The 22711-nt window shown below is 42.8% G+C and overlaps 1 protein-coding gene across 1 annotated transcript; it reads right to left on the minus strand.

Moving 5' to 3' along the window:
- Nucleotides 1-315: 315 nt before the first annotated feature.
- Nucleotides 316-11567, minus strand: LOC125481635 (fragile X mental retardation syndrome-related protein 2-like; the record flags this gene model as incomplete). Its single annotated transcript, XM_048593453.1, has 3 exons — nt 316-507; nt 1759-1852; nt 11515-11567. Coding segments are annotated over 3 exons (339 nt in total), but the record flags the coding sequence as incomplete, so codon positions are not given.
- Nucleotides 11568-22711: the final 11144 nt, after the last annotated feature.

Below are 22711 nucleotides of genomic sequence, written 5' to 3' on the forward strand. Positions count from 1 at the left end.
TAAAATGTACAGAAGGGACTCACACCATTTCTACTTTTGGTAATCTCCTGGAATTTAGCATTTATACATGTTACTTCCGTGTTGTTTTGAAACAAAGAGGCTATGTAACCACTTCAAATAAAAACAAATAGCTGGAGAAGCCCAGCAGGTATGATAGCCACTGTGGAGAGAAAGCAGAGTCAACATTCTGGGTCCAGTGACCCTTCTTCAGAATTGTCACCATCTGTCAGGTTACCATTAACTCTGCTTTCTCTCTCCAGATGCTGCCAGACCTGTTGGGTTTCTCCAACTGTTTTTGTTTCAGATTTCCAGCATTCAGTTATTTGCTTTTCTCCATAGGACAGCTTTTTGGATGTGTGTTCTGAAAAGCTTCTCCTTGTTCCCTCTGGTTTGGATCCTAAAAGGATCACAGAAACAGCTACAGTGAATACTCACATCTCCTTTCATCATCCGCACACTTGCCATCCACCACCCACAGGGTTCGTGTTCGTTAGCTCTGGAGTATACCTGAAATATTACCACAGTGACTTTGCTCAGTTTTGTTTCAATGGACAAAACAGACTGGGTGATTGCTTTGCAGAACGCCTCTGCTCAGTCTGCAAGAATGACACTAAGCTTCTGGCTGCTTGCCATTTCAGTTCAGCACCTCCTTGCCACATTCATATACTGGTCCTTGGCATACTGTAATGTTCTAGTCCAGTCCAACGCAAGTTGAAGAAACACCATCTCACCTTGCAACTTGGCACTTTACAGCCTTCTGGCCCCAAGATTGAGGAAGCTCAATGACTTCAAATAATTAGTTCTGCCCTCCCATTTTGGCGTGAATAAAGCCACACAGTTATTTTGTAGAAAGAATGCCCCTACAAATACTAGGCTGTCACTAACTGCACATCAGAGCAGATTACAGGGTATTCAAAAGTTAAAGCTACAGAACAGATTAAAAACCGAGGGCTAATGGAGTACTGGCCTTCATCACCAGGGAAGTGCATAATTGAGGGTAGATACTACACATCTGGATATAAAACTCAGTTAAACTGCACATCGGGAAAGAGCTTTGCAGGGGGAGCAGAACAGATTCACCAGAATGATCCTGTAACAAAGTTAAATTGCAAGTATTGGTGGAGTAAACCAGACGTGTATTCCCTTGAATTTAGAAGCTGAAAGTGTGATCAGAGGTTACCAAGATTATTAAGAATTCAATAGGATCAACAGGGAGAAACTATTTCTGATGGGTTGGGAGGGTGGAGAGAGAAGGGAATGCAACTAGGCTGTCCAGGGGTAACGTTGCGGAGCACTAGTTTAAATAAAAAGGTGTGGAAATCTGGAACTCTCTCCAGATTAATGCCGAGTCAACTGAAAATTGAAGCAGATGGATAGATTCGTGAAACAAAAACTACGTTTTAGAAACTCGAAAGGTCTGGAAGTATTTGTGGAGAGAGAAAAAATTAACATGGAGTCCAATATGGCTCCTCGTTAGAACTTCTCTTTAGAAACGTGTCAAATGTTTATTTGACACATTTTTGTTGAGCAAGAGTATGGAGGCTCATGAAATCAAGGTGGGAGACAAGAGTTCAGACGTCTCTAACTTAATGTTATATAGCACAGAAAATTAAAGTTCCATTACAAGTTCAACAAGAGCATTGCAGGCACCATGAGCAAGTTGTTCTGCTTGTATTGGTCCTGGTGGGGTTGTTAGTAAATCCAAAGACAATATAACCCCTGAACATTAGCAATTAAAAATATCTGCACCAGTCTTACCTCAACTTCATCCCCTTCGCTGATCTCTTTGTTGAAATCTGCAGGAGGCGGTAAGCGCACATCACTGAATGGAAGTTGTTGCTCAGGTTGCCAACTGTGGATAGAGAACGAAGTGACAAGGTCACTGCGGCTAGTTCAGGAATTTGGAACATGGTCCAGAAGCAGAGGACTCCTCCAGTTCTCCTCCCATACAGATAGAGAATACAGAATGCAAGAGTGCTCATCTCTTACTGCTCCAGTCAAGGACTGCATCAACCACTGTGGAGCCTTGAACCAGGAGTATCATTTTCAATGAAACAGCTTTCTAAAACACTTCATGAAGAGTCAACTGTAGATGTGGGCCTATGGTCATATATGGGCTAAAAGAATGGGGATTTCTCCAAGGAATTGTTATTAACATGACAGACTATTTAAAGACCTGAGTTTTCAGCTCCTATGACAACATAACTGATAAGATAGAGCATAACTATAGCCAGCACCAGGGAAGAGGCCTGGTGTTTTGGTATGTACCGAGTTAGTGGATACAAAATAGGTCAACATTTGGGCCATTAAAATTGATCCCCAACATCCTAAGGTAAAGGCCCATCTGACTTGTCCAAAGCTGAAATTGCTAGTGTGCAACAGACACTCTCCCCAAGAGTACTGATCTACTGAGAGAGGTACAACAGATTTAAGTGCAGCCAATTTAAGGCTGGGGATGATCTGAGGAATTTCAAATTCTATCAGGAATCTAGAACAAAATCAAGATCACACCAACCCTGATTTATATTGTAACATCTACATTGCCTAGGTGAAGCTTGCTACACTGACCAGAAGCCACTGCCTCAATGATACCCAATGAACTAACATTCACTGCACAAGGACAGCCTAATTCACTATTTTCTGGACCTGCCTAACGTGTATCCAACTCCTGCCTCTACAGCAACAAAATCTCCTTTACAATGGAATGGCAGATGGAGTTTATTTTAAGATAAATGAGGTGTTGTATTTTGGAAAGGCAAATCAAGGCAGGACTTTTACACTTAATGGGAGGGCCCTGGGGAGTGTTGTCGAACAGAGACCTTGGGGTGCAGGTATAGTTCCTTGAAAAAGTGGAGTCTACAGGGTGAAGAAGGTGGTGTTTGGCATGCTTGTCTTCATTGGTCAGTGGATGGATTATAGGAGTTGAGATATTATGTTGCAGCTATACAGGACATTGGTTAGGCCACTTTTGGAATACTGTATTCAATTCTGGTCTCCCCACTGCAGGAAAGTTGTTAAACTTAAGGGTTCAGAAAAAATTTGCAAAAACATTGCCCAGATTGTCAGGAGCTGAGGGGTGATCTTACAGAGATTTATAAAAGCGTGAGGGGCATGGATAGGGTGAATAGCCAAGGTCTTTCCCCAGGGTATGGGAGTCCAAAACTAGATGGCATAGGTTTAAAAGGTGAGAGGGGGGAAACTCAAGGACAACTTTTTCCACGTAGAGGGTGGTGCGTGTATGTAACAAGCTGCCAGAGGTGGTGTGGAGGCAGGTACAATAACATTTAAAAGCCATCTGGATACACAAATAGGAAGGGGTGAGACAGATATGTGCAAAATGCTGGCAAATGGGACTAGATCAGTTTAGGATATCTGGTCAGTATGGGAAGGTTGGACCAAAGGGTCTGTTTCTGTGCTGTGTAACTGTGACTATAACAAACCTCAGGTAAATCACCTAACATCTACCACTTCTCTGCAGTATAGATTGTTCTTGAATCTATGGGAGTCTTCAATAGTGCTTTCAACAGGTTTAATCGTGTGAATCTGCTCTGCACTAAATCTATAATATTTCTCACGAGACAGTCAAAGCTGAATTCAAACTGGAGGCTTTACCACAGCCTCAATACACTGCTTCTCTGCATAGTTCAGCATTGTACCGGCCTTCATACGTAATGTTACACTTCAGAGTTAAACAGCATTTACCATCGAGAGCTACCTGCAATTGCCAAACAAACTTCAACCCTCAACACTTGGTTGTTCATCGTCCTACAGATCATTCCCACAAAAATTTGCTCTAGGCCTGATGAAAATGATAAATTTTATTCTCGCTATACCATTGGTGACCAGCCAACAAGGAGGCAGAAACCACTAATTTATCACATTCTGGCTACCAGCTTTCAATTCAGCACTGATGAAGACCATTATTCCCACAACATTCAATCTCATTAAGATGCTGCAAAAGGGATTCCATAATCAAAAGCTGTGCAGGCTTTCCAGGTAGACACCCAACAAGATACACTCTTCTGAAGACTTCAAACTATTCAACCAGATGAGTAAGGAATGCAGATTTCCTGTCCCCAGTTGTAGTGATGAGAGCTCCCAATGAAGTATTCTCCATCAAAATCAGAAATGACACGGAGGGGAGGGAGGGATGGTGGTATAGCGGTTTACAGAAATCCAGCAGGATGTGTCGCCTTCTCGTTAGTAATGAATCTGTGGCTCAGCTTGGAAAGGACAAACTACAAACACATGGACAGGACAAGATTAAGCTTCTCAATAACATCCTCTCCTTCACCACATTCTTGCTGGCTGTACCGTCTAAGTCTCAGACTGAAATCCACCTCCACCTACCTTTCCCTACTCATTCAGGAGTTTGCCCAAGCTCATCACTTCGATAGCTTGGGCCTCAGCTCCATTCCCTTTCACCACAGGTGAAGTGGTTTTTCAGGGTGTTTCCCAGATACTATTACTCAATACAGCTTACAGGATCAAGGCAATAGCAGCAAGAGAAGACACTTCCCTGGACTCTCCAACTCCACTGTAAATCCAAGATCATCTTATTTCCTCTCTGGGAGGTTCAGTGGCCTTTCACAAAAATCAGTGCTTTCCGGGCAAAATGTAACATCCAATTTGGCTGCAGAAATCACTTTCAAAATACCAAAGATGTTTAACAGTCATTTCAACAAAGCTGAACCACACCCACTGGACAAAATGCCACAGCAGCAAGTTTAATTTCTTTTTGAGTGGGGCGGGGGGAGGTGCAAGGAAGGAAACAGGACAGTTTAAAAACTGATCACTGGAACCGAGTGAACAGCAACGGGGCAAAATATCTTGTCAAACAAGAGAGTTAGAGCACACAGCCCTCAAATCAGATGGGAAAGTCAATGCTTTTGTGTCTGCAATACAAACTGTTCATGGCCATCACATCCTTACACTGAGCAGGACGACTATGCTGTATAGGTTAGTAACATGGAATAGAAGTAAACCATTTAGCGCCACAAGCTGGTTTGCCATCTAATGAGCTCACAGCTGATCTGTGGTCTAGCTCCATATCCCTGCCTTTGGCCAACGTTGCTTAATACGTGCTCACAAACGTATTTCAGATTTAAAATTAACACTGCTGGTTTTATTACTAGCAGGTGACCTATCATATAGTACAAGAGCCTTCTGATCCATCCAAATGTGTTGGCTGTTTGTGAACTCTTCAATTAGTCCCACTCACTCCCAAATCGCTCTGCAATTTTCTCCTCTTCCCCTCATTCAACACTTCAACTAAGTTTCTGGTTGCCACTCCTAGTATCACTTCCCCTTTGATTCAGTTTTCTTCATTAAGACATAATTAACAAAACAAGTAAATCTTAAATATATCAAATTCCATCTCTTCTTCTGGTTCAATTGCCAAATCGTTTCAAATCAGTGGCCCACCAGTTACCACTTACCCATCAGTGGGAAACAGTTTTTGTCCCTCAGGCAAGATTTAAAAAAAAAATTCATAATTAAGTTGACAAAAGTTCAGAGCAGTTGTTGCAGTCTGATCGACTATTAGACTGCAGCTATAAAACTCTTACAACAGAGTCCAGAACAAGTATCAGGAGAAGCATGTTAAGAATGCGAGCACTCCACGATCAGCCCTTTACACTGGAGTGTTTACTAAAGAGAACACACCACATGGAGCTGGTTAACATTCACAGTTAGGTAGGTCCAACTGTTGCAGTTGTGTCACGAGGTGTTGATCTCAACAAGGGATTATTTCTATACAAAGGTGATCACACTCCAACTGCCTGGGGAGAACAAATACTGATTTGAACACAGCAATTCAGGAACATTCGACACCACATGCTTCTCTTTAAGTGTCAGTAATGTCTATCTTTCCCTCAAGATTTGCATGATCCAGCCTTCACTGTCCATCCACCTACTTTATCCCAAAGGTCTTTCACTGAAGGCTTGTTCAAGCCTTTGTCAGACTTGTCCGTTCAAGAGTTTGGACTGTTTTGGGGATACCACACACACAAGCACTAGATGAGAACCTTAACTGGCTGCAGAACAATTTCTAACCTTGAAAAGTTAAGACTGAAAGGAATGATCAGATGTGGTAGGGAACATGGTAGAAACTAACAGTGATGCATCACAGCCAGAATGGAGCATCCTCCAGGACGCAGAGCAGGCGATATGTAGCGAGAAAACAGGATAAACTGATCACAGACAACCCCCTAAGCTCCAGGGATAAGGATTTCAGGACAACTTTAACTAGCCATCTAACCAGACAGGACACGAGCAAATCTCACTAGCTAGTTCTCAGCTGCTAAAAAGAACTAAATCAAGTCATGAAATGGTTTGCATTTTAGCACCGTTATTTCTGTCTGCGTGCATCACAATAAAATAATTTCAGGAAAGCAGGCTGCACGGCAAGCCAAGCAGAACCTCAAAATGTTGCTCATCAAGCTGCATCTACGTTAAAGATACCAACAGCATACAGCAATTTTCCCACTCTCCAATTCAATAGACTGCCCCAACAGTAACCTCCACTCGCATCATCGAGTAGAGTGGTTTCTAAACAAAAACTAAGAATGATCTGATGTGCCTTAACAGGTGCAATCATATTTTCTATGCTGCTCAGCTTCAAAACTGGATTTATACAATGCACAACACAGCCACAAACATTCAGCCCAACTGGTCCAAACCTATCAACCTTCTGCCCACCTCTGCGTCTGAAAGGAAGTTACGTTATACATGCTTAAAATACTGTTCAAGCCACAGATGCAATTCTGGGCACCTCACCTTTAGGCAGTATGTGAAGGCATTGAGCATGCTCACAAAAACCTATCCATGAGAATGAAGTCCCTCCTCCCGGAACCAGTTACATCAATAAATTGAAAAAGCTGGAACTGGACAAGAGGAATGAGTACAGGAGCTGGGAAATCATGTTGAGGTCGTACAGGACATTGGTGAGGCCTCTTCTGGAATACTGTGTCCAGTTCTGGTCACCCAGTTATAGGAAGGATATTAAGCTGGAGAGGGTTCAGAAAACATTTACGAGGATGTTGCTGGGAGAAGGTTTGAGTTATAAAGAAAGACTAGATAGGCTGGGACCTTTTTTCCCCCCCACTGGAGTGTAGGAGTTTGAGAGGTAACCCCATAGAAATTTAGAAAATCATGAGGGGTATAGATAGAGTTAATGTTAGTTGTCTTTTCCCTAGAGTGGGGGATTTCAAGCCTCAGGGGCACAGTTTTAAGGCAAGAGGACAGAGATTTTAAAAAAGACATGACAGGTAATCTTTTTAAAAAGAGAACATGGTTTGTGTGTGGAATGAACTTCGAGAAAGTGATAGATGTAGGTACAATTACAATGTTTAAAAGACATTTAGGTAAGTACACGAATGGAACTGCTTTGGAGGCATACAGGCCAGGAGTAGGCAGGTGGGACTAGTTTAGTTTGGGATTATGGTTGGCATGGACCAGCTGGACTGAGCGGTCTGTTTCTCTGCTGTTTGATTTTATGACTAAGAGTGAAGATTTGACTGATGCTCAAAATCTGAGGGGATGGACTGAATCAATAGGGAGGAACTGTCATCATTGGAAGGGTCAAGAATCAGAGAACATGGATTTAAGGCAACTAACTGGTAAGCAGCAGCAGCGGCAAGATATGGAGAAACATTTCCACACAGCGAGTAGTTAAGGTCTGGAATGTGCTGCTCAAGGAATGTAGCAGGTTCAATCAAAACTTGCAAAACAAACTGAATCATTGTGAAAAAGGAAAAGCTCGCAGGACTACAGGAAAGTCAAGGAGCGGCACTAGGCAACTGCTACTTCAGATGGCCAGCAAAGGCATGGTGGGGTGAATGGCTGTAACACTGTGCCGTAACTATTCCACAACTCAGCCCATCATATCACCAATTCCTCTTTCTAACCCATGTGTTAGTTTCCCACGTCGATGTATTGCTGCTATTACCCTCAGCAAATCCTTGTGGGTGGGTGTTCCACATTCTCACCACTCCCTTCGGAGAAAAGTTTCTCTTGAATTCCTCGTTGGATTTATTAGGTGACTTTTTGTTTATAGTCCCTAGTTTCAGGCTGTTCTAAGTGGACACTTTGTAAGTTTTGAAAAGTCACCCCTCAGCATCGTCTATTCTACGGCGGAGACAACATGAGCTTGGTTTTGATACAGAACAGGGTTTATACAGTACTTCTCGACCTCAAAGCTGTGGCCATTAGCCAAATGGTTACTACACTCACCCAAATCAAACAAGGATCCAGCCAATGGCCGAGTTGATACAATGAAAGCAAGAAGTTCATGGGTATCCAATTTCTGTCTGATGTTTGTGAATTACAACACAATGAAACATCTTCATATTGTTTAACAAAAACATGGGTCATACACTTTGAATATTTCCAGGCCTAAACAAGCCTGAATTATACTCCATTTGGGACCCAGTAGATCGCAATCAGATCAAACCTGCCTGAAGAGATCCAAGCTTTGGACAGTTTCCCTGCACTAACAGAATTACAAGCAGGAAGGCAGCCTTGTGGTTGAACAGAGCCTGATGAGGGTAGGATATAGAGTTATTGCCCACCTTTCCCTTCACATCACAGGCTAGGACAGCAGAGATTAGTGCTCCATTAATGCATTCCCCAACATCAATTACGATCTCAGTCTTTTGATGCACAGATAACGTCTCAGACAGGAGTTTGTCAGCCAACGTCTGTCTTGCTCACTTCTCTTGCATATGACTGGGTCCAGCATTGTTTGTCTAGACATGCTCATGTATAATGAGCTGACATCAATGATCGAAAGTTTGTATGAGCATGAGCTATGAAGGGTAGGCCATTCAGCCCACGAAGTGTAGCCCATCAAGCGTAGCCCACCATTAAAGATGATCTTGGCTGACTGGATTCCTTCACCTTCCTGCTTGCCCCCAATTAACACAGCAAGCTCACAGGTCACTACATTTATTTTGACTGCTGCTGAAATAATAAAATGCCAATTACGGTTGAGCAATTATATTGTATCAGCCATGCTCCAAGGATAACAGAGGTAAATAAAGCTTGGCAGTGCTGAAATAGAGCTACAAATACATAAATAATATTATTGCCATTTGTGAATCAAATAATTGTAGAGACACAGGATTCAATTTTTGTATCTAGGGGATACAGACTCTTGTTGGATTTAAAATGGAGTTTAAGTTCAAAACTGGTTGGTCTTACACCAGCTCACAATAATGGGGGAACTATGAATGCTTGTGTGCAGTGTTTTGAGTGAGTTTTTTAGGACATTAAGCATTTTGAACCCAACCCTCCCAAAAACGTCTTGCAGCTGTGAGCGTCAGATCAGTCCTCCTCCAACTCTGACATATTGCACACGTTCAATTATCACCTCCCCACCATTGGAAGACCATTTCTTCAGCTACTCAAGTCATAAGATCAGGCATTCCCTCCCTAAACACTACCTCAGGCACTCCTGCTTTTATGTAACTGTTTGCTTAATACTTTAAAATGACAGGACATCACGTTAGGTTTGAAAATATAACCAAGCAGCACCCTGGGGCTGATTTACCACAGTAAATTCATGACAAATGAAAATTTAAAAACTTCTATAGCAGACGTTCTTAAACTGTGGTCTGCAGAGTCCAAAGGAAAAAAAACTCTGGAGTCTGAAGTAAAAAGTGAAATGTGCCACCTACGCTGTGTGGGGTGGGCTGACTGTCTCAGTGAAAGAGGGGAGTGTACAAGGAGACTGACTCTGCAGTGACAAATCAGGTCCATTCACCTCACTGATAGCCCAAAGTAAGCACCCATTTCCTCAAAAGCATTAAACACCCCTCCCTAACTACAGTGGGTCCACCTACACTAACAGCTGCAACAATTTATGATGGCAGCTCACCATCACTTGAACAAGGGACAAGGGATAAGCATTAACTGTTAGGCTAGCCAGCAACAGTGACATCCCATGACGGAACAACAAGCACTGCTCACACGCAGCTGAAAGCATTCTCTTGAACAAGTGGCCTGATAAGGGCAGGACCAGGATCAGCCATTAACCCATTTGAAAATAGGCTCCTTCAACCGAACACTTAAACTGATCAAAACGAGTACTTTTTGATCCAAAAAGCAAGCAAACTGACTACCCCTTTCAAATATGATTTAATGGCAAATGAGGCTGATTAACTTAAACACTACTGTAGATTAAATGCCTTAATGATAATGAGAACCAACACCAAAGTAACTGGTCAGAAGCAAGACTGGAACTGAATTTCCCTGAAGCTTGGACTAGATTGTAATGTCAGATCTGAACAATGCAATGTTATATGTAGTGGTTGGACATTGAGGTTATAACAACTCACTTCTCAATTCCCCAAAGCCTGTACATCTACTAGTCATCGAGTTATACACCATGGGAACAGACCATTCGTCCAGGCTGATCAGATATACTGAACTGATCTAGTCCCATTTGCCAGCATTTAGTCCAGAGTCAGGAGTGTGACGGAATACCTGTATGAGTGCAGCTCCAGCAGTCAAGAAGCTTGACAGCATCCAGGTGGAAAGCAGCCCATTGACTACATCACAGCAACACCGATATGCAAGGTGGCAGCACTGCAGCAATTCGAGGCTGCTCCAACAGCACCTTCTAAATCAAACCAGTGACCCCTACAGTTTGAGGACAAGGGCAGCAATCACATACCAGCTTGGCTCAGAACTATACTACCATGCCTTCACTGTCCCTGGGTCAAAATACTGAAACTGCCTTCTTGACAGACAATGGATATACATTCCTTGAAAGAAACATTAACCACATGCTTCCACCTTCTGGAAAAGCCCTGTAGAAAGCAACAATGCAACCTGAAACAACAATGGATCATTCGGACTGCCAAGCTCACATTGTGCATGCAGACTGACACTGCAAACACAAGGACCCCAGAAATATAGACACTGAAATTCTTCAAACTTTATTTTTGTAACTCAGGAGGTAAATAGCTGATGGAAATTCTCACTTTAATCAAGATCATCCTGCTCGGACGGTGCCCACTTAGTAAACATGGCCTGAGTGTGCCAAAGGCGGAGTACTATACTTTGCTCTGCACTACAGAAAATCAATGATAACCAGTCTCTGCTTCAAATCGCAATCTGGGTCTCTGCAACCTTATGGGAATCCACAGCCCTGCCCACCCAATTAAACCAAGGTTGATTGAAGCAGACTCCCCAGTTACTTGAACTGTTCTCCCTGGCTGCAGCATCCACACAAAACAGTCCATCTCACAGCCCTTTAGGATGAAGTGCCCGCTGCAGGTTATAATGACCAAACTCCCACCATCACTAACTGGACATGAAATAGTTAGAAGTTTACTAGCAAGCGATGAGGGACCTCAGCAGTAGGATCACAAGAGACTGATAGCATAGGACATTACTGAAAAGTAGGCTGCTGGATTGCGGTGATGGCTACAGAATGCTGAGAGACGCGAGAGAGGTGGGGGGGGGGGGGGGGGGGGGGGGAAAAAAGTCAGCCAAAGCAACAGTACTCACTTGTTCTCAAAGGCAATGGTGACAGAATCCTCATGAACATCCTTGACAAATCCCTGGAGAGAGAAAAAGAGACAGACATTAAAATCTAGACAATAAGTCAACAAATTTAAAAATCAGCTGTGACTTCACTGCCCCGTCCAACAAAAAAGATCAGACACCCCCAATATATCAGATCACAATCTCATCAGGAACATACTTAAAACAATTACATTCCGTCCAAGAACTAATTCTGAATTACAGGGTTCAAAACTTTGCCTCCCCAGCATCCCGAGCACTCTGACCAAAGTGAAGAGATATTCAATAATTCACCAAGTGCTTCAAATAAACTCAAACTTAATCATCTCTTGCACCCATTGAATCCTAAACCTCATGGAAAGTGATCTTTGCTGATAGGCACGTCACCAAAACTTTCCATACTAGAATACTAGATGTTCTGCAAACTAAAAGTAATCTACTGACATCACCCTCAATACACTCAAACTCCCTCAGTATACTTTTAACCTAGATTTCAGATTCCCCACAGACCCAAAAGATAAATGGACAAAGCCAAAAAATGACACTAGGAGTATGTTAACAGGTCTCAAACAGCTATTTGGGTGATGTGAATCACCATCTTTCTTGTCACTGTTCTGAAAGAACTGTGTGTCTGGCATAGCAGCCAAGATATTTGGGAACATACATATATTAGATGTGTCCTCACATAGGCAGCATTAAACCCACACTTTCCCTCTGAATTGGCATTACTAAGCTCTCGGAATCTAGTGGATTACTCTGGATTGACAGGTCCTGCCACTGTCACAGTCAGAGTGATGCTGGAATCTTTCGTACTCCAATTCCTGACCCAGTCCGGAAAAAATCATGTATCTGAGCAAAGATTAGTGAATACATCTGAGCGTGGTGTTAAAATAGCAGAACCGTAAACTGAAGGAATGTTTCTATATCGAGCAGATGACTAGAGGACTGTTCCAAAATGACTAAGTCACCCCGGTGCTGAAAACTCTAACAGCTGCAGAAAAGAGCCACTACCACCCAAACAGCTGCCCTTGAGGGGTCAATGCAAAGGCTGCACCCCCCGCTCTGCACTTCAGGTTGTCACCAGCTACAGTTACAAAGATCCCAAACAAAACAAGATGAGCAGGTCAGGGGCAGGGTCTGCACAAAATGATCAAACAAAACAAAAAAAACCTTCATTACAGAATTTAATGTTAACTGAGTTGCTAAGTTGTACAATTACCATTTATAATTTACTTCACTCAGAAACAGACCATTCAGGCCATCTATTCTGTGGTGTTTCTGCTCCAAATAAGCCACATCTCATCCTCAGCACATCCATTGATATTTTTCTCCCCAGTGTGTTCATCCAGCTTTCCTGTCTACATTGATATTCACCCCAACTCCTCCCTTTGGGAAGAAGTTCCACATTCTCCTCACTTAAAACTTTCACTTAACTTGATGGCACATGTGGAAGGTACTTGTTGATTCCAAAACCCGGTCACGTGCTTTTAGTTTGTTTTTGGGTGGGGAAGATAGATGTTGTTGGGCTGAAGAGACAGAAAGGGAGATCATCCCAAAATCCTGTGATCCATTGATATTGAAAAGTTAAAAAGAAAATTAAACAAAGGCCAAGTTAAAAGTTTCACCCTGGTTTATTTTTAATCCAGACTGGTCAGCCAGCATGTAGGAGGGAAAAGGGCAATGCTATAAAAAGCCAGCAGCTACTGGAGCTTGTGAAATCAATCTCAGCCCTGAATGCCGAGACTAGAGGCAGCCCACAGCGAGGCTGATGCAAGAGAACGCATTCTAATACTTGCAGGAACAGAGCCACTTGCCACCTTTATTCAGAGGAAGCTTCTAGCGAGAGCTCAGCACAAAGCACAAGTACAGGGCAAGTGTGCACCTCCCCAAATAGGTTCCAGCCAGACAGGCTTGTTGGTTAACCAGTGGATATAGCCCCTGCACCAAAGACCAGATACCAGCAGCATGCTAACACAAAAAGTACTGAAGTAGTCGAGCTGAACTGGCATCTACAGAGACAAAAGCAGCAAGTACCTCAGAATCAAAGATCATAAGGATTAATATCTGACCCCACATGCCAAGCTCAACATGCACCATCTCATTGATAAAAATTACCGTTTTCCTTCAGCTGTGCATCACTGAAGAACACGCCATTTTCAAAAATGACAGACATTTAAACCCTCTGCCAAATAGCATTTGATCTAAATTACACCAGAATGCCACCTCCCAGCATGAAGGGAGTCAGTCATTAGGAGAGTATTTTCTCCATGAGTGCTTCTGGCTGCCCAACCATAAGTACAAACAAATCAAGAAAACTTTCACATGACCAATCCAGGACAGTACCTTTGTTCATGAGAGTTTCCATTCACAACAATGAATGGCAAACAAGACTAAGGGGAAAACTAGCGTTTTGCTTACGAAAGACAAGTTAAGCAGGTTGGACGAACCCAGTGACAGGAGGAATTCTATAGAAACCCTGACTCCACAGGGGTACAGCTTTGCTAGTTAAACAGAATCACAGGCTCTCCTACCACTCCTAAACTAACCCATGAACCTCCGACTCAACACGCTGTATGGTTTTCTTGCCCAAAGGAGTGTTCCAGGAGCAGGTCTGACTCACACCACCACGACAGGTTGTGAAACCACTCCAGCTAAAATGAGGACTGTACCTTGCGCTTTTGACGCCAATCTGATACAGTGGCTGGCCCCTAGGGCCATGGCAATATAAACAATGACATGCATGTTGTAGCCCTGAACAATGGACAGTGAAAGCAGAGACCCTGATCTTCCTTTGGCCTCTTGCTTACTGCCTGCCACTGGTGTGCACTGGGAAGATTTACAATTTGATCTTGAACTAGTTTGGCCGCAATGTAAACACACGTTGCTTGGTTGTCAACTTCTGGAGTGGGACTCAAACCTGGAATTTCTGATTCAGAGGCAGGGACAACCCACTGCACCAACCTACATTACACCAGAACACCAAGATTTTACCCAATAAATTGTTCCCAAATTCAATCATGGTGACAACCAGTGACATTACACTAGGTCAGTACTGCATGTGTCCTGCAACTGAGGAAGAATGGTTCTGGACAAAGTTAATACTGTTTTCCTATTTCTCATCCAGGAACATATACAAGCACTGGAGGGGTACAAATCCTAGTCATTCCAAAAGTAAGCAGAAAGTGCTGTGTTTAGAACAGACTATAGCCTGTTGAGAGAATTATTCACTGTCCCAAATCATTCCTACCACTTAAGTGTCTCAGCCAACTCGACTCAGGACATAACACAAATGACTATTATACCAGGCAGGCTTTCTGCCATCACTGCACTTATTCCAGTTCAGTAAATCCCCATCAATAAGTTTGAGGAGAAGTAAATACTTCTTTGATCAGGTCATGCATTTGCCACTCATTAAGTCACTTTCAGTTCAGACCCACTTTCTAGAGTGTTAATAGCTGTATCTTCAAATTCACTGCCCTCCTCCCACATTACACACATAGTGCAAGTCTTCAGACACAAGTATCACCCTCCAAAATGACAGGGCAAGGCAGTGATGTCAGAGGTGCCAGCTTTTATAGCAGTTAAAGCAGAGCCTTGTGTATGCATTCAAAATGGATGTGAAAGATCCCAGTGAGCAAACGAGCTGCCCATGGTTTGTTCTTTTGGCTGTACAGTTCTTTTGGGTTTTCCAAGGCCGTGAAAGGCATTGCAGAAACCTAAGTTTGTCAGCTGTTTTTCCTTTCATTAGTCCTTCACACTTTACCAAGCTAGACATCCCTGGAAAAGAGAGGACAGAAACCATTTCATACAAAAACAAGTTGCTGGAGAAAATCAGCAGGTCTGGCAGCATCTGTGGAGAGGAAACAGTTAAATGTTGAGTCCGGTGACGACTCTTCAGCTCTGCTATCATACCTGCAGAGTTTCTCCAGCAATTTGTTTTTGTTTCAGATTTCCAGCATCCACTTATTTTGTTTTATGGCAGAAACTATTTACCTGATGTGCATGTGTAATTCTCATGTCATTTCATACTGAAGACTCCTCACTTCATCCTCTCTCCACAGAATCACAATCCCTACAGTGTGGAAATAGGCCCTTTGGCCCAACAAGTCCACACCGACCCTCTGAAGAGCCTCCCACCCAGGTACATCCCTATCCTCCTACCCTTTCCTTGTAATCCTGCATCTTCCATGGCTAACAGATCTAATCCACAGATCCCTGAACACTATGGGCAATTTAGCGTGGCCAATCCACCTAACCCACATATCTTTGGACTGTGGGAGGAAACCAGAACACCCGGAGGAAACCCAAGCAGACACTGGGAGAATGTGCAAACTCCACACAGTCACCCAAGGGTGACTTCAAACCCGGCTTTCTGGTGCTGTGAGGCAGCAGTGCTAACCGCTGAGCCACTGTGCTGCCCACTAGTCACCTACAGCAGGAAGCCTTCTTGGATTGAACCTCAGCACATACATTCACATCCCAAAATCCCAGGCTCAATTCCAATTCTACAAGCTAGTTGCTCTCCTACTGCAAATACTGAGAGAGTAATTGGTTATTGACTGCATTAGTGGGGACAAGTCTAGGAAAGGGTGCTAAGCAAAATCAAATTCTTTCCTTAGTCCTCAAAGCAGGTGTCTACTAAAAGGGGCTGCAGACCTAACTCCCATCACACAACTACCTGACCAGCAGCTTGGCACAACCAGTTCCATTCCTTCTGGTACAGGAATCCAAAACTACAGGCAGCGGTTTATCTGCCAGACAAAGTGGTAGATGAAAGTACAATTACAACACAAGCTACTTGAACAGGTACAAGGATAGGAAAGTTGAGGGATATGGGTCAAACACAGGCAAATGGGACTAGTTCAGTTTAGGATGAGTTAAACCAAAGGCCTGTTTCCGTGCTGTACGACTTGATGTCAGCTGAGCTTGCAATGATGGATGCCCTCGACATCAAGAGCTGAGTGTACGTGACAGGCGCACTCATTCATTCTCCATTGCAGAAACAGACCATGCTGTCTAACATTCACTTCACAACAGCATGTTAGGTGTACCTACATCTCAGACAGCAGCTGAAAAGTGACTCAGCCTGATCTTAAGTGCAGTTAGGGGCACATAACAAATGCTGTCCTTACTTGTGACACACATCCCATGAAAGGACAAAAACCTAGTGTTGCCTTGTTTATTGACCAGAAAAAGCTCAATTACTGTAGAATGACAGGAATGCATGACAGTCCACCCAATATTTTCCTGAACAAGCATTACACATGGACATCCATGCAACAGTGATTTCAAGCTTTCTCCATCCTTTAACACTTGGGACCCCAGGCCAGTTGAGACGCAATCCAGGTCCACATATTTAAATCCTCTATAAGCTCACAGTCCAATTATTCCCAGTCCAACTCTAGATTGCAAGGTCCCTTCTTCCTTAACTTTGAGCTGCAGCTGATTATGTTGTAGCTTTATTGTTTTTCCTCACCAGACAACACTACATCCCCAGAAAGTCTAGTCAATCTTCACTGAGCTGCCTCCAATACAGGTCTATCCCTCCTTAAGTAAGGACGATGTCGGCTCTACTCCTGTCTTGACATCAGTTTCAGTGGAGGACAGCACAAGCCAAACATCAGTTTCTCTCGAACTGAGGTCCACTTAATGAAAACAGTCTTCCCTTTGGGCAGAAGATAAACTAACCCACAGGGAACACCTCATTTTACTGCCTTCAATGCACAATGCTCCACAGGACTGGACACCAAAATGAGCTTGGAGCGACACATGGAAACATTCAGGACAGGGGACCAAGAACTTAGACATGGGTTGGGTGTCAAGAGCATTTTTTTTTGCAGGGTAGAACAGGGTAGGAAGAGAACTTAGGGACAGATCTTCAGTCTAGGGTCTGAGCTGCTGAATATTTAGCTGCAAATTCTGGGAAAATTAAAGCCACTGTCAGAATTGGAGAGGTGTAGGTATTTGGTGTTTGTAGAGGTGTAGGTATTTGGTGTTTGTAGAGGAGGTTACAGAGATTGGGGAGGCTAGGATGACAGAACACAGAACAGTACAGCACAGGAACAAGACCTTTGGCCCATCATTTTAACTGACCCTAGGATTGGACTTGACTTGTTTTAGACTTTTTTTCATTTGATCTACCAAAGTTTTTTTACCTTCTTCCCACACACATACAGAAATGTAGAGATGGATGCTTTCTCACTGCGGGTTCTAGATTTTTTTTCTCTGCTCTTCTTGGCATAATGGATGCCTAGATTAGGTGGGTTATAGGGGGATGGGTCTGGGTGGGATGCTCCGAGATTCGGTGTGGACTTGTTGGGCCAAAGGGCCTGTTTCCACATTGTAGGGATTCTACACAAGTCTAGTCAGTTTTGCTTTCAGTATAATAGTGCTTGTTAATCAATTAAAGCTCTCCAGAGTATTTAAGCAAGAAATTAAACTTTCTGCAAAGTTTCAGAGACTGATTGCTCAGGAGAGGTTCCTGAGCAGACAGCTTTTCATTTTTCCATGAAATCACTTGTTAAACTGCAGGTTATAAACCAGAAACAAAAGCTTCAGCTTGCAACTCTGACCAACCTTTTACTGAGGTTTGTTCGCTGCTCTACTTCATCACAGTGCCATACTCATCCCTGACCCCAGTTAGCTACTGCCAGTGGGAGGGAAAAGTCCAGCAGCAAGACTGCATTGGAGAGAAAAGAGTGTATACTTTCTCAAACAGTCCAAGACACACGACTGTCACTGGCTGGTTACCACGTGGGTGCGACACAAGAGGTAATCTTACCGAAGAGGCTTCAGATGCCAGTATCTATGACAGGACCTTATTTGGAATTGTTCATTTACATTACTCAGCTTCTGCCCTTTCAGACTCCATGATCATTTTCAATATGGAATTTTCTTTTAAAGCTGACAAAATAAGGATCGACTTTCAGTGTTTTGCTAACCTCAGGCATTCCAATAAAAACACCGCACTAATACCAGCACAGCAGACAAGGGCACTTCCCCCAGGCCTCCTGCTATTGTCACTCATGCTGGCCTGCGAATCAAAATGTCTGGGACTGGGGTGTGCAAACCTTACAGCACAGACACATCTTGCACAAAACCACCTCAGTCCAGTTTTAGTTAGAGCTATATCACTTATCACTGCAGCTAAGTTCTCTCCTCATTACCAGGAAGAGCAGGCATAAACCATACCTCCCATTCTCCCACTGAATTCACAGCCAAGGACACTGCATAACAAACATCTCTCACATCCCTGAACGCCAACTGGACAGCAATGTGCTGTAAAGATTCGACTGATTAAATTAAAGTTGACACTAGAAGGATAAGAACATAACATAAGAAATAGGAGGAGCAGGCCATCTGGCCTCTCGAGCCTGCTGTCATTCAAGAGATCATGGCTGACCTTTTCGTGGACTCCATTCCACTTACCCTGCCCACTCACCATAACCATCAACTCCTTTACTGTTCAAAAATCTAGCTTTGCCTTAAAAACATTCAATGAGGTGGCCTCAACTGCGTCCCTGGGCAGGGAATACCATAGATTCACAATTTTTGGATGAAGAAGTTCCTCCTCAACTCAGTCCTAAATCTGCTCCCCTTTATTTTGAGGCTGTGCCCCTTCGTTCTAGTTTCACCCGCCAGTGGAAACAACCTCCCTGCTTCTAAGAGTCATAACAAGCCACAGCCAACACCACACAACAACAGATGGGTTTTAATTTGTTGAGGTCAGTGTTAACCTGCTAACCACCTCTTTTCAGGGAAAAACAACCCACAGAGGTTGACATTTATCTCCGGATTGACAACTTTAAACAAAGTTTGAAATTCTCATCTTGGTTATTAAGTCTCTTGTCTCTTCCTAATTCTAAACTCAACAAGCCCTCTCCATTGCAATGCCTACTTTCATGTTAATCACAGTGCTTGGCTTTTCAGAAACTCAGACAAACGTGAAGTAGCTTCTTCCTCTTGTTACTGATGGACAGTCTCCACCAGGTTCAAACTGGTAACCATAGGCAGGATGCATTCAGTTGCCTGGAATTCCCTTCTCAAACTGTTCCTTAAAACGTCTTTCAGTAAGCTATCTTAATGGCTCAATGTCAAAATTGTTAACAGTTGCAGGGCATCTTGGAATGCTTCAACGTGTTAAGAGGCACATTTAAATATAAACTGTTGTTGCCCATTGCAGTTCCATGCCATAAACAGGCTAACCGAATCAGATACTGTTAAAGAGAAACCTTCCATTCCCGGAAAGGATTATGCATCACAGTCAAGCTTCCAAAATGCAAGCTTAGTTATCAAATTTACCTGATGCACAGACTTGATAGTGAAATCTAGCCCTTGGTCAATCAGTTCGAATGGATTCATTAAATTGATCAATATGAAACTTGAAAAGAGGCAGCACTGAGCTAAAAGATTAATTTAAACTAGAACCATTCACAAGTTTATCAATGTTCCACACAGAGTTCATAAAGAACTTAAAATGGATCTTTGAGGAGAAGACCATGTATGACGTGCAGAGAATCATAGCCTCAGGCTTTAAAAGATTTTAGTTTTGTTGTGGTGTTCCTGTTAAACAAAAGTAACACAGGTGTCAGCTAACAAAAGCAAACTCAAAATGGCACAAAGCATTTGGCACAAAGCAGAAACCAAAGTCCTGAGCTTCAGCCTCCTGCGCATGATGCACCAGAGAGAAAGTTTGGTCATGGTTTACAAGGAAAGCCAGGAGACAGATCACCATTGAAGGGTGAAATGGCTCATCTCACCTATAACATGTACAACAAAGAGTTAATCACGCAATAATTTCAAACTTCAAATTCTAACTGGTGAGCAGAGTTTTAGACGTACAGGCACAGATACAAAATTAGATTGACAGCTCAGCTGCAAGTTGACGGTTTTGCGTGAACATAGGCCTTGAGGGGGGGTAGGACATCTTCAGTCTGCCTTGCCGAGCACCACACTAATCCAGATGACAAATTTGCAGTCAAATGGTAGGCTTGTCTTAAATTACACACCATTGCATTCCTTGCAAATAATTTCAGGAATGCATTTAAGATACCCTATCCTCCCAAGAAAATAAAAGGGAGGATTTGATTTGACACTGCAGACATTTTAGTAGCAAGTATCACCCTAGTAAACACCTCTTACGGCAAAATCAAAAAGAGACTGAAACAGTTCTAACAATCCACACAAAAAACCTTTAGGCTCGAATCTGATTTAGGATCTGGCTAAAAGAGCTGAACTTCATTTATTCTTTAACAGGATGAGGGTGTCACTGGCTAGGCAGCATTTATTGCCCATTCCTAATTGCCCAGAGGGCAGTTCAGAGTCAACCATATTGCTGTGGGTCTGGAGTCTCATGTAGGCCAGACCAGGTAAGGAAGGCAGTTTCCTTCCCTAAAGGACATTAGTGAACCAGAAGGGTTTTGCTTTCTGACAATTGACAATGGATTCATGGCCATCATTAGATTCTTAATTCCAGATATTTTTATTGAATTCAGATTCCACCATCTGCCATGGCAGGATTCAAACCTGGGTCCCTAGAACATTATCTGGGTCTCTGGATTAACAGTCCAGCTATAATACCACTAAGCCATCGCCTCTCCCACTTGAAAGAACAAATTCAGCCAGTGTGCTTTGTCCTTCTAGCTCAGGGTTTGGGTACAGGTAAACCGTGAAGGCGCCAGGAAAGCCCACATTGACCACAAAAGGTTAGGGAGGTTTTTTTCTCTTTATTCATTAACAGGATGAGGACGTCACTGGTAGGGAACCGGTTATTGTCCATCCCTAACAGTCCAGCGATAATGCCACTGACAAATTGCATTAAAGGGATAGAGTCTGGTTTCCAGTCCAGGCCCTCCCCAAAGATCTGACATGCAGACCCAGGTCTACAACAGGGCTTCAATGATGCACATGTACAAAGCCAGAAATAAAGCTAGAGGCACAATTGGTGCCAAATTTAACAGAGGAAAGGTGAAAACTAATCTCAATATTTGAACAATGACAAGAGTGTCAGGTATCAGTGTTAGGCATGTTTTTTTTAATAACACAATCTACCCGACACAAATGGGCTGGCAAACGTTTAGACTGCATTAAGTCAAACCAGGAGGTAGTCATTCAACCATCCAATTAAATCATGGCCATGCCTCCCCAGTACTTGATTCTACAGCATTCAAGTTATCATGGGAGTTTGGCATGAAGGCAAAAGAAGCATGTTTTAATGACAATGAACATTAAAGAGGTAAAATGAAATAATATGGTTGCAGGCATACCTACTGATAACCTGCTTGGCAGGAGAATTGAAGCAACTTAGCCAAACACCTCAAAATGAACCTGAAGAATGATCAAACCTGTGATCGAGATTTCGTTTTGCCCTACTTGAAAGATGAAGGGACTCCCACACTATTCCTTCTGAAATATCAGAAAGCTAATGCAACATGTTTTTAAACAGAAAGTCAACACCTAGTGCTTTCTCTCCAGCAAGAGACACTGTTAAAACAGAAGGCAAAGGATAAATAAAGTGCAAACTGTGATCCCGCTTTTTCTCTCTGCCAACCTGGAAACGATTAGGTTGGTTTTGGTTTGGTTTGTTTTTTTTTGAAGGAAGTTGGTATAGAAAAGCTACTCAAAGTATCTTCAATTCTGTCAAGAGACAAGATGAAAAGATTAGCTTCCCACTCCCACCCTTCACTAATGTTATGAATAGGCTCTAAAACTTTGTAAAAGCAAAAAGCAGCATTTAATCCAGATAGGATTAAGTTTACTGAAATAATTTTTAACAGCAAATTGCATTAAAGGGATAGAGTCTGGTTTCCAGTCCAGGCCCTCCCCAAAGATCTGACATGTAGACCCAGGTCTACAACAGGGCTTCAAATGATGCACATGTACAAAGCCAGAAATAAAGCTAGAGGCACAATTGGTGCCAAATTTAACAGAGGAAAGGTGAAAACTAATCTCAATATTTGAACAATGAAGAGAGAGTGTCAGGTATCCGTGTTAGGCATGTGTTTTTTTTTTAAAATAAAAATCTACCCCACACAAATGGGCTGGTAAACTTTCAGACTTCATTAAGTCAAACCAGGAGGTAGACATTCAACCCATCCAATTCAGCTTTTCAATTAAATCATGGCTGACCTATATCCTAACTCCATCTACTCAGCTTAGTTCAGTAACTTAAAACATTTCCAAT

Source organism: Rhincodon typus, unplaced genomic scaffold (assembly GCF_021869965.1).
Source record: "Rhincodon typus isolate 14 unplaced genomic scaffold, sRhiTyp1.1 hic_rhity00002888, whole genome shotgun sequence".
NCBI lineage: Eukaryota > Metazoa > Chordata > Chondrichthyes > Orectolobiformes > Rhincodontidae > Rhincodon > Rhincodon typus.